This window comes from Hylaeus anthracinus, unplaced genomic scaffold (assembly GCF_026225885.1).
Source record: "Hylaeus anthracinus isolate JK02 unplaced genomic scaffold, UHH_iyHylAnth1.0_haploid 11982, whole genome shotgun sequence".
Lineage (NCBI taxonomy): Eukaryota > Metazoa > Arthropoda > Insecta > Hymenoptera > Colletidae > Hylaeus > Hylaeus anthracinus.
In genome coordinates this window covers 5,137,151-5,155,312 of record NW_026534330.1, presented here as the reverse complement: position 1 = coordinate 5,155,312, position 18,162 = coordinate 5,137,151, and the positions used below count along the sequence as shown (strand labels likewise).

Sequence of the window (18,162 nt, the reverse complement as noted above, 5' to 3'; positions counted from 1 at the left end):
TTATAATTTAGTATAAAAATTTTATCGTTGAGACAGACCGTAGATAGAAATGTAAAATTCTTTTGTAATCTGACAACTATAATAATTCCAGTGAAGTGATCCGTCAATATTCTTAATCTTTTAACTATTTAAAGTGATAGTAAGAAATATAAAGTTCAATATAAAATTCATAACTGCATTCATAATTGCACGACTTAAAAATGCATCCTAAAACTACGAAGAAATAAATATTCCTTGTCTCGTATTCGATCGCCAACGCGTAATCCTGGATAACAGAACACCTCTGGTGATCCTTCCGGGTCTGAGAATTTAATTGTCCAATTTTTAACAATACAAACACCGCAGCTTGAAACCGTTTCGTTTCCCACGCATTATCCCTCTGGATTTTCCACGTGATGCGACACCCTCCTCCCCTAGTCACATTCCGCGACAGAACGGTTATAATTGCATCCACGGTGGCAACGCGTTAACGAAAAGCATTAATTTAGAATGTTCTGCGGTTTTCTTGCCAGACACTGTACAGGAAGGGGGGTACAGCAACTCCCATATGCAATTAACAGACGCTCGTTCCGCCGCTATGGGATGCGAAATGAGGAAATAAGTGTCGCCCGGTGAAAAAGCGTTCTTTCTCTCTCTCTCTCTTGTTCCCTCTGTCTTCCCTCAAACTGGATTTTTTCCAGAAGGTTGGCCAACGTTCCAGCGAAGACACTGCGAATTAATATAAGCGAGCATTTAAATGTACAATGAGCGAAACGTCCGCGCGCTTCGTTTGCTCAATACGGGCTTCGCTGTCGTGTGTTCATTTAGGGGATGTTCGTTTAATTTTAAGCTAGCGACCCGCAGTCTGCTCCAATTGGTCATCACGATCCAGTTTCTGCAACGACGAAAGCCTAACGGTTGAGGGGAACGTTTCATAAATTTGTTTAATAAAGTGAAGTTTGAGAACAGGTGCTGAAACTGATTTCCTCCCTTTTTGATAGTGTTTTTTTTCTGTTTTTTAAAAATAGTTAAATGGATAGAGAGAAGTCGATAAGGTAGAGTATACGGTTGGTAAGATAGAGTGCCTGACTGGTAAGGCAGAATTTCAGTGAGCAAGACAGAGTGACCTATCGGCAAGGTAGAGGGCTCCTTTGGTATTGTAGTGCACTGTACCTTATCGATAAGGAAGGTTTCTTGTTAAGAGCTCCTTATTCCTCCAAACAAGCATATGGCAAAATGATCGAACGCACTATTCGCCTAACTATCCAACTCCGGACTCGAATACGTTCCTACTCGAATTCCCATCGAATATTTGTATTCTTCGAACAACCCACTTGCTCGGAGAGGTATATTTTTAGCGCCCAAAGAAGGTTTACTGAACTCGAGGAAGTTTAATGGCGCGCACCAATCAGCGTTCCTTAATTGCCGACAGAAACTGGAACTATCGGACGATTTAACCCGCGGACGATTCTTTTGCTGCGAACTTGATGGACAATTTACGATCCACCCCCTACGTTCTTTTGTTCACTAAATCGTCAAGTGTTGCGGAGGAGCGCGGCGCATGCAAACATATAATTCTTGGGGGGGCAGACTTGGCTAATCACCAAAGTGGGCGTCCGCTATGGCGGAGAGGGATTCGGTCAGTTTTGCGGCATTGGGAATCGTTTCGACGGAAAACTCGAACGATTTCGGGGACATCGGGGCTCGTTTCCAAGAAGGAGGTCGCTGGCTATGCAAATCGCCGTGCAATCGCTCGATCTTTCCTATTTCGTGGCCGTCGCTTGGCCAACGAGTACCGACGAAAGAACGTTTGTAGCTACATGAGAGCATGACTTATTGTAAGTTTTACACTGGGTCTGAACAAAACTATTATTAATGCTCTTAATCTTTATATAATTCAATAAAGAAAGGCCCAAATCAAAAATATAAAATTCAATATAAAACTTCTTCGTCGCTTTGCAGTCATATTAATTCATGAAAAATATTTCGTACGCCATAAAGGCATGAAATCCTCAGAGCAATGATAAATGAGTACACGTAGTCGCCGGATCCAGCACCACAGAAGATCAGAGTCTCGACCCAACGGTCGTCGAAAAGTTTTCCATCGAGAACGGCACACGCTCTACCCAGTCTGTGTAAACACGTTTCTACAGCGTCTGAAAGATGGTGCTCGACTTCGTAGACACCACAAATCCGAAAAAGTGACTTCGATGGACGGCTGAGGTGGCGACGAGGAGAAACAGTCGAGATGGTAAGCTGAGCTGTTTCGTTTACAGGACGAATTGTCGAGGCGTCGCGTGGCTGATTAGACCCGTGGAAAAACACAACTCGTTACCGTTACCTCAGCCAGGGAACTATTCTACCTTCTTCGGGCGGGACCAGTGCTTTAGTGTAAATCGCATTCCAGTGGCGTTTAAATCACGGATTCTTGTTCCTCATCTCCTCAAAAGTTTCAGACATTTTCAGGGAAAGTTTCATTCTGAATAACGAATGGAACGTATAGCAATTTATTCGTGACGTTTATTCGGTCGAACACAGTCGAATTAATTTGTAGTGTTTATTCGACTGAAATTGTATACTTGAATTTACTCTTGTAATTTATTCGATTAAAGATAATCGAATTTTTGTTTAAATTGAAATTTGTCATTCTATGATTCACGGTCTGACTATAATTCGAACAAGAGATCAACAATTGTCGAATTTATAGTGATTTTCCAAATTTTCTATTTGGATAAAAATATTGCCCATCTTTGGTTCGTCGTTCGATACGTCAGCGGAATGCATGACAGTGGAGAATAATTAAGCGGCCACGTCGAAGGAATGCTGCGTGTCCGACGTGCCTCCTTAGTCCTGGCGTGCCTCGATTTCTTGATGATCTGTGAGGCTCAGAACCCTGTCGACACGCCAAGGACGCTATCGAGACCCAAGAGGTACTTGATCTTCCCAGAAGGCAGCAACGTCCAGGTAAAAACCAAGCTGAATCTCACCGTCCTGCTAATACATCTACATCTTTCAATTTTATCGTCTCCAAATTGCACATGACTTTCTACTTCACGTAACTTATATAATAATTTTGGTCCTTGTTAAATCGAAACAATTTTTGCCTTTCGCAAATCCTACCCGTCTTTAAAATGTCAACGCGTCGAGGTTGTTTAATTCGAGCACGGTTTCGGTGCCAGATTCTATCGATAGAAATTCGATAGAAATTCGGTGAACATTGACGGAGTGTCAATCGCTTGAGGATGTATCGAGTGTCTTCTGTTTCTGTCAGCTGGTCGGTTGCCTGACAGTTGGAACGTACGCCAGAGAAAACGACGTGGTGATGGGCATGACTGTCGCTTTGGCGTGGGAGCTGCCGAGCAAGATCGACGACAAAATATCGAAATTACTCGATCGCAAGAGCAGGAGCGTCGTCTTCCCGAAAATAGAAGCTTTCCTGCAAGCGTAAGTGGATCAACTCGTCCGTAAATCCTCTTGAAAGCTTATCCTTTCCTCTATTTCAAACGCGATTCCATTGTCATCCTCGTCTTGCGGTTTCGAGCTCGAGTTACTACTGAATTCATACAACTTTCAATTCGTTTGTTCGTTTCAAAATAAGTGTTGCCCATTTACGTGTTACTATTATTCTTTTCCATAGCCACTAATCGTTCTGGATATAGTTAACGATTGAATACATGCATTACTTATGCCGGACTCATTTATTATTGACTCGCACTACTTGATTCACTAAATTCAAACTATCGTACTACAATACCATTTTCCATGATATCTACCATTGAACTAACATTTAATTATGTAATACTAAGAAGTCCTAACCCCCAAGAAACAAAATTCACAATTTTCATTTTTAAACAGGCATCGTCGATTATTTCAATTCGATCCAATTGACATAGTTTTCTTTATCGATGCCACTATTGTTACGAAAAAGCAGCGTTTTCAATTTTCTAGCAGAAATCTTTGCGTGCACCCTAAAGGTTCCTGTAAAATGCTGAACGAAACATCAGCGTCTCTTTCTTCCAATGTTTCGCTTATTCGTGGCGCAAATTATGTAGGAAATAGAGTGTCAAACCGCAAAGAAGACGGAAGAATTTCAATTTCTTTTCCCCCCGGCCTTCCCATCCCCCCCCCCTGCCCCTCTTCTCCGCCGCCTACCCGCGGCTTTTTGTTTTCGCCCCGCGAAAGCTCGCTTTCATTCGGTCCCGAAGCGTGCCGTGTAACATGCAAATGGAGCTCCTTTTTTTTCCCTCCCGCTGGCACATGCAAATGGGCGGCAGGCGCAGGAATTTTCATGCGAAACGTGTGAGAATAACGAAACAGGAAGACTGCCGGGTTCGATTCCGCTGCATTATACAGGGTGATCCCGAACCTTTCAAAAGGTTTTAGCGAAACGTGACGGAAGAACGAATTTATCAATACCGAAAAAGTTATTTTGCTTTCTTTCTATAGGTATTTCGCAAACAAAGAATAACGCTGTAAAATGATTGGTATCTTCTAGGCTAGAGAGAAATCTTCTATAGAAATTAAATAATTATTTATGTATTCATTGTGACATATGGTGAAAATCGAAAAAAAAAAGTTAATTGAATACGTATTGAAGGAATTTAAAAATTTCACATCAAGAAGGAAACTAGGATCCGAAAGAAATTGTTATTAAAGAGAAACGTCAACCGGGATGGATATTCTTTATTAACGTGAAATGTTTATTGAGGCATCGAGTGACAAGTGGATCACCCCGTATACAGCGTTCCCTTTCTTCCGAAGGACCTTCTCCACGCGATTTGTATTTACATCACGATCCAAGGTACATGTTAGACGTCCTGGCGCGTGGTATCTTAAATAAAGTCGAGGATAATGTGCGGAATTATTTAAAAGTCAATGGGCCTCCTATCTAGAGACTCCAATACGTGAAATAAAAAATACACGTCTCCTGAATATCTACAAATAAACACACAAAATTGGAAAAAGCTATCGTCAATACTGTTTGAATAAAAAATTCAGGACGAAACGACCTCCTTCGCAGTTTACAAGTGGAGTTCTTTTTAAAGCGCCCAAAGAATTTCCTCAAAGCGTAGTATTCGTGCTCGAGCAGGCTGTGGCTAGTTAATGACACCTCTGGCCAAGATTTTTGCGGGCTCCTATCACATGCGAGAGAATTTAATTAACAATCCACGCGGAGTCACAAGGCTCGATTGACATTCCACGCCCTGCTCAAGAACCCCGACAGACACTCTTGTCGCTCTATTTCGCGCACCGGAAACGCCGATCTCTTCCGTCACGTAGTCAACCCCAGGATCCTCGAGATCCTTTGCGAAAGTTTCCGGGTCGGATGCAGCGACGAACAGCGTGTTCCACGCGTCATCCGCGATTAAAGTTAAATGTGATTGCGCCTCAAGTCGAGCGGTAATTGTTCTGAAGTGCTTCCATTTTCTTTTTCTCTTTTTTCTTTTTTTTTTAGGAAAAAATAAAGGACGAATCCGAATAAAACTTTTTGTGCTTATTAATGCACTTGTAAGGACGGTGCATACATTTTTTTTAGTAATTTAATACAAGGATGTAGTAGTTATTAATAATATCCTGGGGCAATTTTGACATTTCTCAAGGGTATAGAACGAGTATTTGAGATTTTTCTTAGGACTAAGTACACGATAGAATGTAGTGAATATTTTTGTGCTTTTTGGTGCACATTTGAATACTTCACTTGAATTTTTTTTAATAGATTTACTCCAATCATAAACGAATTATTAATATTCTAGTGCGGTGCTGAAATTTTCGCAAATCGTAGAAATAACGATATTAGGAAATCTTCTTTAATAAATGAATTTCTTTTATTCTTTTATTCTGTAAAATGTAAATCAATTAGTTTGGATAAACTTTGATCGACAGGACTGGTCTGGATGGGAAAGCCTGCGTGATGAGGGCGCTCTGCGAGGCTGGCCAGAGAGATCCTTCGGAGGTTGGCAAAGGGACCCTCGTTCAGGAGCTGTTGCACGTGATCTTTACGTGAGTATTTCTTTAGATATAGTTCGAGAACCTGGCGACCACTCGCATTTTGTTAGCCGGCGAAAAAGTTTCGGGTTGAGAAGAGGCATTCGCGATAGGTAAATAGATAGATGGACGTATTGATTAAAGACAAACACGAATAACATCCCCTAAGAGGTCTACCTAATTTTCAGCCTCAAACATTTATTTATACCTTGCAATAGCACATACATTTTGTGAAATGTGAATCATTAGACTTCTTGTAACAATATATTACAACTTTATGAAGAATCGAGGCTACAAATTAAATAAATAAATTGAACTACTGCAACTTCTGCAACTGGCAAAGAAACATTTCCCTGTGCTAGTCTCTATTGAATCCTACTAACAATAAATGATTACGAACGATCGATACTACCTGCCTCAAGTATAACACCTGTATTCGCTGTTTGAATGACGAACGATATGCTACAGCGAAGCAGTCTCTATTAACTAATTCAAGCAATTAGTCAATGTGGAGACTGTGAAACTAATATGTCTGGCTGATCACCGTGTAAACAATTAATTGTGTTATTCAACCGAAACGATTAAATTACGTGTGAGAGACTCGTGTTCGATGAATCATTCAAGCCCCCCATTGTGTTCAACAATTGCTTATCAAACATTAAACAAATCAAAGTAACTAATATTGGTAACTACAAAACATTTGAACTTGAAGTGAGATCTAAAACGAGACAGAGAATACCTTAAACTTCGACTTGCTTCGTTTCTTCGAGGGTCCATAGAACAGAGGCTCTACTTCTCGCAAAATAAAGAAATCATCGAACTGATGACTTAGCCCCCCCCCCCTACTATTTTAACTCACACTACAACATAGATGTCGATACCGAACAAATTTTTGAAGCAATAACCGTGAATTTCGCTTTTCATCTAACAGCCTGCCCAAGGAGGGAAGATTCGAGCGAACGACGGACGGAGCCTACGATCGCGCTCACAGGACTGCTGAGAATTGCGAACAGCTCTACCCGACCTGCCAGCACTCCATTTACGAGGTAGACTTCTGAGGCTGGCCAAAAGGAACCCAGCCGACCCGTGGAATCCCGACACATTCGTATGCGTGTGCGGCGTCGACCGCTGCTCGCCCCAAACGAAAACGCTGTTGAAGTTTTCCTGGCCGCTCGCCCGAACTCTGGCGATCTTTCAACCTGCCCCCACCTCCCCACCAACCCCCCGACCCCGCATAATCTTCTGGTCCAGCGGAACGCGCGGCCAACCGTTGCCAAGTTGCGCGCGGGATCATCGCGCGGATACATTTGTTACAACGAAAGCGTAAACTGCGGTGGACCTCGCTTGCTCGCAACTGTTTGCCCAGCCGCCGAGTAAATCGCGCCAAACGAGTTCTTTAGTCGACGGTATTAAAAGTCTCTAACAAGGCGACTTTACGATCCTCGAGAGCGCCTTTTGAACTGGGCACAAGCTGGCCGAATCGGATCCGACTCCAAAATGGCTCTGTGCGTTGATCGAGATGATTCTAGAAGACAAAGAAGGTTATATGGATTGGACATGTTGCAGGAATTATTGTATATTGGGGGTTGAGTGTTTTGATAGACATCTGTAATCTTGGATGCGTCTGAAGTTTTGGGATTATTAAGGGTTTCCTTCTATGTAAGGGAGGATTGTTCGATATAAGCACACGAAATATCTTTAACAATTTTTATGCGTTGACTAAGGGACGAGGTCGAAAGTTGATTAGTCAACTCGAAAAATGTGGATACAGTAACCCGTTAATATAAGGACGGAATCTTACCTCGATGTAAGCACACAAACTACCCGTAACGATTTTGATACGTAGATTAAAAGGAAAACTGAGAGAGAGAGACATGTTATTTTAAAAATGTAGCTAATCTATCCGTATAATCATCAGTGCACGTCAAAGACAAATAAATAAGAACGGTAAAGGAAATCGAACGGAAATCGAATAAATGAAGAAAATTTGTCCAAATGTTTAAAATAAAATCAAACTTTTCAGGGATTCTTCGAAGCCTTTAAATTTTCAATTCGAGTTTTCACCAGCGAATTGCGAAGATTTCGCGTGCGACCTTTCAGCGGGTATATTTCACAGGCTGTCACAGCACCACAACGGCGGCGGCGCGTAATTCATTTTGCATTAACAAAATGGTCAACCAAGTGCCGGGGAATTTATAGTTCATTTCGGCAGAGTGCCGCGGCCGAATGCCGGTGCCCCAGCCCCTCTTGTAAACCAGCTACGGTCGGCGAGGGGTTGGGTGAAGGAAAAAACGTCGGCGTCGTTATTTAAATGTCCAATATTTAACCAGCGAGCATTACGCTAAACACACTCGCAACGTTGTTATTAATATACTAACGCACGGTCCGACGAACTCCGGCCGAAATGGAGTTTGAACAGACCATAATCCGTCGCTTTCGGTAAAGCAGCGGAGAAAAAAGCATCCCAACGGCCGGAAAGCACGCGAGAAATTGTATTTAAAAAAGACGTTGATGAGAATCAACGCCGTCGGTGCGTGAATTTTTATGTAAAACTGCGGAGAATTGAGAAACGACGCCACGATTTTTTTTCTAGGGTTCTGATGGCGGCGAGGCGAGGGGAATAAAAGCCGTCTGTTGGCAGTTGCAGTAGGTTGAGAAAATGGTAATATTGTTTTCACCGGTTTTAATTACTTGGGGTGAAATTAGATTGGTTAAAGGGACATCGATCATCTGTAAGGTTCTTTTAAGTGTTTTGAAATTTTATTAATACAGACGAAATAATTTGAGTGTTGTAATAATGGGATACGAGCAAAATTCTCCTAATAAAATGTCGAATAAAAAGAATGGACTGTGGTGAAATGATTTTCCGTGTAAAATGAAAGACGACTCGATCTATGTTAAATTTCGATCGCCATAGAGGGAGACTGAGAGGGAGAGCGAAAATTTATCGCCTCTGGTAAAAAATCCGCAATTCCGTTTTTTACAACGGCGAACGTTCCAATTATATTTTCGCCCGACCGGCGATCGTCGCGAGGCTCGTCGTAAAATTTCACTGCCACTAGCGAACGAGACCGATGATCCCATCATTCTAATTCTAATTACTTGGCAAGCCGAGGACAATGATCCGCGGCTCTCTTGCTATCGTATCAATCCCACGTTGGACGATATCGCAAAAATGTATTTCCCTTAATTTATTCGACGGGCCACGCTTTGCAAAAGGGTGTCGATTAATATTTAAAAGGTGCCTCTACCAATTTGAAACATCGGGGAAAGTAGGTCGCGCGACCCTTTGACTTTTGGAACCTGGTCCAGTCACTTTGAATTTCACTATGATAGAGTTCTTACTAAACTCATATTTTGCGTACAGTTTTATTAGATAGCGGGAAAAATTGTTAGTGGGTTAAATTTATTGTTTATGGTAGTTTGAATAAAAAGGGAAGCTTTATTTCCCAGATGTAGTGAAAAATATTGGTTTGGAATCTCTAGAATACGTTTACGTTTTTATTTACATTGTAGAGCACCTTGTAGATGGTACACATAAAATGAATTTTATTGAAATGTAAGTCGAAACGTGAATATGTTTCGAAGATTTGAAAAAAGATTTATTATTATAATATTATATATTCCAAAGAGGAATTAAAACGCATTAAAAATGAATTTAGAATAGAATGTTTACTCGAGTAATTTTGCAACAACAAAAGAAAGATTTATCCCATTGTCTCCTTTCTCAAGCAAGTATTACGCGCACCGAGGCGAATGACTCGCGAAGATTGGAATGCCGAGTTCGACGAAATTAATGGTCTTTCGAACCGGCATTGTTTTATTGCTGCATCCGAGCATGCTTTTAAGTGGAGTTCCGGGTTTCTCGATTTTATGAAAGTTTCAACGAGCTGCTAGTTTTTGCAAGATTAGATCTGCGAACGATAACGGCTGATAAAGATTAATCTTTCGTTAAGTGGATCCACTTTCGTGCCAGCGTGCCGTGATAAATGCAGCAATTTTTCCATACGAGTCTAAACGCTCAAGCTTCGCCACGATGTTTCTAATAATTCATCTGCCAGGAGCAATACACGGCTCTCTCGTGTTCCTCGAGGCTCGCGGTTGCTCGAAAAGTCGAGACATTACTTTTCAATTGCGCCGTGATTAATATCGAGCCAAACATATAAAGTGCACTTCTTCTCGGCGATCTTTTTCAGAGTTCTAAGAGACAATATATTCGATGGGAATGAGACATTAATATTAACATGATTACATTTGTTAGGAGCCATTTTTCATTCAACACTTTTTTAAATTTTTCTTAGTTCGAAGAATTAATTATTTATTTATTAAGAGATTATATCTCCTATGCTACTCTTAATTTTTCTTACATCAACTTACTTTCTCAAACACAATTTGTCAAAATGATTCCATAGTTGAAGGAATAAATTATTCCTATTAATAAATTATTGACTAACTGTTGTTTATATAAAAAAAATTCATATCGATGGTTAAAAGTTACCTGCAATTTGCACTTGCGGTTTAACGACTAATTCGAAGTAGCTTAACGATTCAGCCATAAACTCCTCGCTAAACGGTTCGAAACGTTACAACCACCGTTACCTGTTATTATATCATCCGCCAGTTCCTATCACTTAGCGTCTCCGGTCAGGTAAACTGACTGGCCCCCACAAATCCTCTCCGTTGACCGAAGCAATTCGAGCAAGTTAAACGGGATGCTGGCGGTGAGTCCGTTGTTCCTCGTTCTGGCAATCGAACTCTTCTGTCCATCCGATGCGATAACCCCCACGAAATCGACGAATGACACCGTGGGACGGTCCAAACGTGATTTCGAGACGAAGTACCTGGTCTTTCCGCAAGGAAGCAACGTTCAAGTGAGTCAAAAATTCTGATCAAATTCTTCAAACTTCCTCAAACGTACACTGTGTTCAGTGAATCCTTTCAAAATTTAGTTCATTGCTTAAATTTAGAAGCATAATCATCGACAGACTATTTGGGATTCTTAATTTATCGTCTCAATATTTAATCGTCGTCAGATATTAATTCTTCTACCATATATTTCATAGATTGTACGGCTAATAATACAAATTCTATCCTACGCGGTAGACAAATTGAGTGCAAAATAAAAAGATAAGATCTACAGGGTCTCGGGTAGGAAACAGATCAGGTACTCCACTTGAGTAAATTTTTATATCCGAAACAAGCCTCTCAGTTCCATATTTTCCCTTGGCTTCGCTTATATCGTAAAAAACTTGTTTGTTACGTTACACCGCGGTGTTCTCGAGGTGCTTCGATGCCGCAAGTTCGAGGGAACTTCCGCTGTAAACGGTACCTTAATAATTTCTAATAGCCGACACGGCTCGAAGCGGTGGCGTCGTTTCGCGCGGGAGACCACTTCGTCATTGAAAACGCTGGTATAGAAAATTTAAACGGTACGGGGACTTCGTATCGCCGTAGACGAACGTCGGTAACTGGCTAAAATTAATTATTAACCGGTTCGAGAAATTTTAATTCTAGAGGAGACGACGACCAACGGTATATTGCGATTAGCCGCAGAATCATGCGACGTATTATGAACAAAATCAACGGGGAACTTGATCTTATGTTTTTCCTGTCAAAAGTAATTTGACAAGTAATCATGTCTAATCGTGCGACTCACTGGAGATAGCCCCCATTCAATTTGATTCGTTTTGGTGGTCCAGCTGGTGTACTGTTTGACCATGAACACTTATGCAAAGCCATCCGGAGACTACACGATTGGAATCACCGCTGGCCAAGCTTGGGAGTTGCCTAGCGAGAGCATGTTCTCAAAATACAAAGACTATAACCGTAGAAGCAGAAGAGAACTGTATAGCAAGATAGAGCTGTTGCTGGGAACGTGAGTAAATTTCGATAAGAACTTTGACATAGACGATTCGTTGATATTTCTAGCAATAACGAGGCAACCCTTAACAATTGAATTGAGAACACTTCGCCATGACATCTCAAAATTTTAATGAATTCCTATTTTATTGCGATTACTCGATCTGTAATTATTAATTAACAACCAGGATGTTGGATAATGCTAATGATCTCTGCGACGACGTTGTCTTCTCTTCGAACACGGGTATAATTTTAAACGCGACATAAATAAATAACACATAGACTAATTTTAATCCTCGTCTTACTGTGCTCTATCGATTTTCTATACTTGCCATGTACCTGTTATCCACCGTTTGTCTTTTAATTGCGTATCCATACCGTTTTCTGTTTTCCCTTACGTATAAAAGATCCTCACAGTAGACGAAATTGAAATTTAATCATAGTGATAATTCTAGAGAACTATACAATTTAAAAATCAATAGAAATTCTTCCTAAATCTTCTCTTCTCTAAAGAAATTCCCTTGCCTACGTTTGTTCTCCTCTTTAATTTCGTCCCTCTTTTCCACTAATACTCTTATGCGATCGCTGTTATCACTATTATCTCTTATATTCGCACGCTCTGCGCTAATGGTACAGCTTACGTACAATAATGGATCTTTATCCATTCAACAAGTGAATAAATGGAACAGAAAATCTGCCCATAATTAAGTAGGTTAAACTCATTAAGGGTTTGTTTAGGGTTCAAGTTCCCTTTGAGGTGCCCCCTTGTTCGCGGTTGGCTATTTTCCTCCCACAGCGAACCGTTCAAACCACCCACGCAACGGTTTACACGGCAGCAGAGTATTGTCTCGCTGGCAAAGAAAGTCCGCGTCGAGTACACTTCGAAAGGCATTGTTCCTCCCCAAGGGGCTCTTGATTTTTCGGTGGGGTGGGGCGTGGTGAAGAGGCCTCTGTCAGATGCAAAACAACCAGCAGGTCTCGAATTTTTATCGTCGATAGAGCGGCCCGCGTCCTCCAACGGCCACTTCTAACGATTCGCGACGGATAATCGTCGAAAACGACAATGAGAGGCCCTGACGGTTAAGTGGCCCTTCGCCCTTTGAGCAAACACGAAATCGGTTGACCTCTGTTTAGGACAGCGACTCCTCATCCCTTAAAGCTTGTTGTACTTTGCAATACACGTGGACTTGGATACTATTTTCTGTGTAAATTGATTGGTTTTGGACAATTCGAAGAGATTAACGTTCTTTGTCCGTTGAGTGGTAGGTACACGCAGCAAGATATAACGTGAATTTTATTTTGAAATTCAGAGTGTAGCTACTTGTCTATACAAATCGTTATACTGCGAAGTGTACATTATTTATGAAAGGCGTTTGCACATATCTCAATCTGTTTAACACTAGTGCTGTATGCCAACATAATCTGTACTATTTTTAATTTACGATAACACTGCCTTCTCATCCTTCGTCAAACATCTCAAATCAAACTCCAGTAAAAAGTTATTTAAATTTTTGTAAATAATCCGCGTTTAAATTCATAGAAGAAATCATTATTCTCGAATGAAAGAAAGCAAGTCTCTTTGGTGGGTTTTGGTTTGGCCCTTCCGAAAATCTCGAAACGACACTCGAAACAGACGAAAGGGGCTGGTTTATCGCTGGACTCGATTCAGACCGCACAATCGCGGGGAATCCGTGAAAAGCCTCTGCCCTTTCGTCGCGCCTGGGTTAGGTTTCGGTTTACAGCGGCGAGTGAAACGCCCGAGTTCAACCAGCGGGGGCTTTTGTTTCGTCCAGCAGCTTTCGTTCTTCGCGCGAAGAGAAGCCAGGAGAAAGCGATCTCGTGGCTGAAAGGTGGGAAAACGTTCGATCGATTTTATTCTCTCGATCGCCTCCTGACTCGTTCACCTGAACCAATGGCTATTAATTCGCTTCGATTCTGCTTGGGTCATTTGAGACCCCTCTGAATCTCCTCTTCACCAGGTCTTATTTAAACGAATTTAAAGTCTTTATGGAAAAGGAATAGTGCTATTTGTGGAAGGTATTGGTGTGAATCTCGATCGGAGCAATTCTTGAATAAATTCTTGGATCATTCGAGATCCCTCTGAAATTCAAACTAATATCAGGTTTGAGTTAAACGAATTAAACCTCTTCAGGGACAGTTTTTTTGTATGATTACTACATTTCTGTCCTTTTTATTATTGACAGTAAATATAATAATAAAAAAACTAAACGTCCGCATATGTGGCCAAAAGCGTGAATAGGTTAAGTCTGAATTGTTATAGGAAAATTGTTATTCTTAAGATTCGCACTTTTATTAAGAAAATTATTTTTCCTGTCACTCGTTCTTCTTTTCCTGTAAAGACTGTAAAGTCATTTAATCCACACCTGGTAAAACGGAGATCCTGGAGATCGACGAAATGCAACGTCGAGCCCACCCCGACACGGGACAGCAAGGGTTTGAACGGGCACTGGGAGGGCTGCTCTGTCGTTTTGAAGCACACTGTACACGGAACATTAAACTGTGCAAGAAGCATCCGGGACCGTTCGAGTATTGACAAATGAGGGAGATTTCTCTCGATGCCCGAAGGGTTGCGTTACTCGAATGCATTACTCGAAAGGAGGCGTTATCGATCGATTAAAACAGCCATTCTGCGCGGCCCGTGTGCGAGCGGGCATTGCATACTGCTTGCATAAATATCATCGATTACCCGATATTGGTAACCATTTGTCAAATTGCTGCATCGGAATTCGAGCAGCGCCGATAAATGGCAGTCGGAATTAATCTTTACCGTTTCGTGCCCGCTTGTTCGCTATCGACGACGTCCCGCGCCGATTTTTTTACCCGTTCGAAATTCCACGGGCTGCGTTCGTTCTGTAAATTGTCGAGGATACCGTGAATCAGCGATGCGCGTCTCTTCTCGACGGAAGAACAAATAAAATAATGTATTAATGTATTAGGCAGTACTCGAGTGATCGCCCTCGCTCCTCTTATTTATTCGATGCGAATAGTGCGCAGGGTCTTTAGATTGTAAAGCCTTTTCTAGTTGAGACAAAATAGCCGATCGATTCGTAATATTCTATACAGTTACTTGACATAATAATCCAAGATTATAATGTTATTCTCATATCTACAGATTGATAATTTTAAATCAATACGAAGATAACTCGAATGAGAAACAACTTTTTCAAATTATGATCACGATATTATATTTCTCAATTATTTTGAAGATGACTCAAACAAAAGCCACTTTCTAAAGTAATAACTCTGATCCTACATTTACAAGCTCGTAATCTTTAATTAATCAACCTCAACCTCACGCCTACATCTTCCTAATTTTCGATCACCCTAAAGGTGACTCGAATAAAACATAACTTAAAATAAAACTAAATATCAATCCTGTGTTCACAGTTTCCCTCGTACCAATTACAAGGTCTCCACGTCCATAGAAAGAAAAAGTTTTCGTGTTCCCTTCGAGCGTGTCTGGCATGATCGCGGTGCGGATTTCCGTTTCCGCGATGAAACACGGCAACTGCATTATTCCAATCCCGATAGCGGAGCATCGTGCTCTATAATTGCCGGTGTTTCGCTCCGGGGGTAACCGTGCGGGGGCGTAGGAGACGGGGCTCCGCTGGAAAGGGCGGAGAGGGTCCTTGTAAACCTTCGTCGGTTTACACCGAACCACTCGCCGGTATCAACGCTCGACGCTATTATCGCGAACTTAATGAATAGACCGCTGACTCACGAACAGCCTGACGACGATAACGAGAATGATAGTGATAAACGATCCCCGCACACCGCCCCACTAACTAACGTATTCTCTTGCGAAGTCAGGGCAAGGACGGAAGGGGCTGCGTACTCAAGGCAATCTGCACGGCGGCCGCCAGAAGTCGAACGGAGATTGGCAGAGCCACCTTCTTCGAGGAAATTCTCCACGTCGTGTTCACGTGAGTGTAACGAAACCTAGAGCTGGTAATTGTTTCCCTCGGTTAGGACCTCGTTTGCAACGGGGGGAAACTCAGGTTTAGTCTGTAAGGTGTATCTTGGATTAGAGTATTTAGTAGTTGCCTGGAGATTATTGAGGTATAGTATTTAGAATTTGGATTGGTAGGTTGGAATTTTTGTTTGATGAAAGAATAATAGGGAGAGAGTGAAAATGTACAGGGGGTTAGACGGGACTCCATGATGGGGATGCCCCAACCCCGTGACCACGAGCGGCCACTTGATTTTGCTTCAACTATAGGAGACCCAAGATTTGAGATTGCGTCGTATCACGGTCGATAGAAATACGAAAAAGATGATGGAAGGAAAAGAAGCAAAGTGGATGCAACGTCGACGGGTACAGCTGTCATAAAAGTATCGTCGCGTCCCCCCTCGTAGCTCGAAGTAGTTGGCAGAGTCGAGGCGCGTTACACTTTCTCGATAACGCGTTGAATTTATTCATGACATACGCCGTGACGCTTAGCGTCGTCGGTCTGCTACGTCCGCGGGAATCCCTTCGACAACTTTTCCCTCTATTTTAATAACCAGCCCAGGAAGTTTTCCCAACGACGCTCGAAGAGCCCGCGGAGTTAGCATTTCGCGTAACGCGAAAGGAAACGGAGCTATTGTTCGCTGGCAAGTAAAGTTGAAGGGCGCCCTCCGAGAGGGAGGCTTCGATAATTAATAACGCTGGTGAATCGCGAGCAACCCGATCGAGTGTTCGGCGTATTTTTAGGTACTTCGAGCGATCGCTCCTAGCAGAGAAACTTGGTGAAAGAGCGATGAGAATTTAAGAGGGTGCTGCCTCGCTTAAAATTCAGTCTTTCATTTCGTTTCCACCCCCGAGTTTCACGCTGGAAAATTGACTCGATAAACTATCTCCTCTGCTAATTAAATCATTAGACTTCACCTGCTGAATAAAAAGCGCCCATATTCTTTGAAAAGCGAATAGGATTCTGATCTTCGAGAATTTTTTCTAAATTTTCCAAACCTACGATTGTTCACGAGCAACCTATTAATCCAAATTTTATTTTAATACGTAGATACCGTTTCTTGTTCCTTTATAAATGTTTCGCTATTTTGTTTCATGCTTCAGATTGCCTGGCAATTTCGACGACACGGATACCGTGACCGAGTACGAGAGAGCTTACTTCCAGCAAGAGAAGTGCGACGAAATGGAAGACAGGTGTCCAGACGTCTTCTAGGAGATGGGGTCCTTATTCTTAATTTTCCAAATGAACAATAAGAATCACAGTGTGCAGCGAAAACCTTTCGAAAACTCGAATGAGGGTGAACATTTGTCTATTATTCCCTAGGGAGATGTTTCTGGGTCCTTGTAAAAATATACGTGAAAGATAACTAAAATAAAATATTATTTTCTGGCAATTGAAAATCATGTAACTAGTTTTGTCTATCGTGCAACAATAAAATACTCCCCTTTCGAAACATCACCATCGACTTATGTTACTGTAATCAATGGGTTATTCACGTTTAGTTAATAAATAAACACAGCCACGCCTATGGGCGTTGCGTCATCTATAGAGTAAACACTATCAATGGATTCATTAGTCTTACAATAATATCGCGTAGTTGCTGGGATAATACACGGTGAGCCTCCGAAGGTGCATCCTTCCGGGGATTGCGTGCTGTAGCGTGTATTTTGGTCGCGGCAACGCGTATTTCGCCTTCTGTTGTTTGTACGTGCACACGCTGTAATGCAATTCACCCTTTGAGAACGTCAGCTGGGAGCTTGTGTTTGCATCGCGCATCATTAACGCGGCACGACCGACGTCGATTACCAGATCACGGCACACGAACGTCGTATTCTCGGAAACCGCTTCGCGAGTCTACATTTGCGCGAGACGATTCGGTAATGTTATATTTTTTTCGGTGCTGAGGTGAGTACTAGTCAGACGTTGCTCTACAGTTGACAGTCTCGTCGTTTGGCAATTTTGAAAATTGGCACAATCAACAGTTAATTTTAAGCATTCATCCAGTTGACAGTTACCAAATATCACTTGTCATTTAATAACTGCCACTTCGTCGTCGTTATTCGATTATTCAAAACTACTACTGTATATGAAAATTCAATAAATGAAAATCAACAATGCCAATCTACACTCCAAGCCAAATATAAACAGTATATCGAACAAACATGTTTTATTTACAAATCTGAGGTCCAGGAAGTTTGTCTTGCTAAACGACCGCTTTTCGACGAGTTTATTAAACTTTAACGTATGCAGTATTGATATAAACAAGCTGTATATATATAGATTCGAGGAAACGAACGAACCTGTTTCATTTTTCGAGGAGAAACGTCACAAAAATATCACTATTACGCCATAATTCACGCGTCAAAGT

General features: G+C 41.7%; 2 protein-coding genes across 2 annotated transcripts; both read left to right on the top strand.

The window, feature by feature from the left end:
• The first annotated feature begins 2,799 nt into the window (after positions 1 to 2,799).
• LOC128886270 (uncharacterized) lies at positions 2,800 to 7,022 on the top strand. Its single transcript, XM_054140981.1, has 4 exons — positions 2,800 to 2,943; positions 3,251 to 3,423; positions 5,863 to 5,979; positions 6,896 to 7,022. Exons 1-4 carry the CDS (start codon positions 2,800 to 2,802, stop codon positions 7,020 to 7,022), a joined length of 561 nt encoding a protein of 186 aa, XP_053996956.1.
• A 3,654-nt stretch (positions 7,023 to 10,676) lies between these two features.
• LOC128886269 (uncharacterized) lies at positions 10,677 to 17,174 on the top strand. Its single transcript, XM_054140980.1, has 4 exons — positions 10,677 to 10,835; positions 11,664 to 11,839; positions 15,651 to 15,767; positions 16,898 to 17,174. The coding sequence occupies exons 1-4, from the start codon at positions 10,677 to 10,679 to the stop codon at positions 17,004 to 17,006; spliced, it is 561 nt and encodes a 186-aa protein (XP_053996955.1). The 3' UTR covers positions 17,007 to 17,174.
• The last annotated feature ends 988 nt before the right edge of the window (positions 17,175 to 18,162 follow it).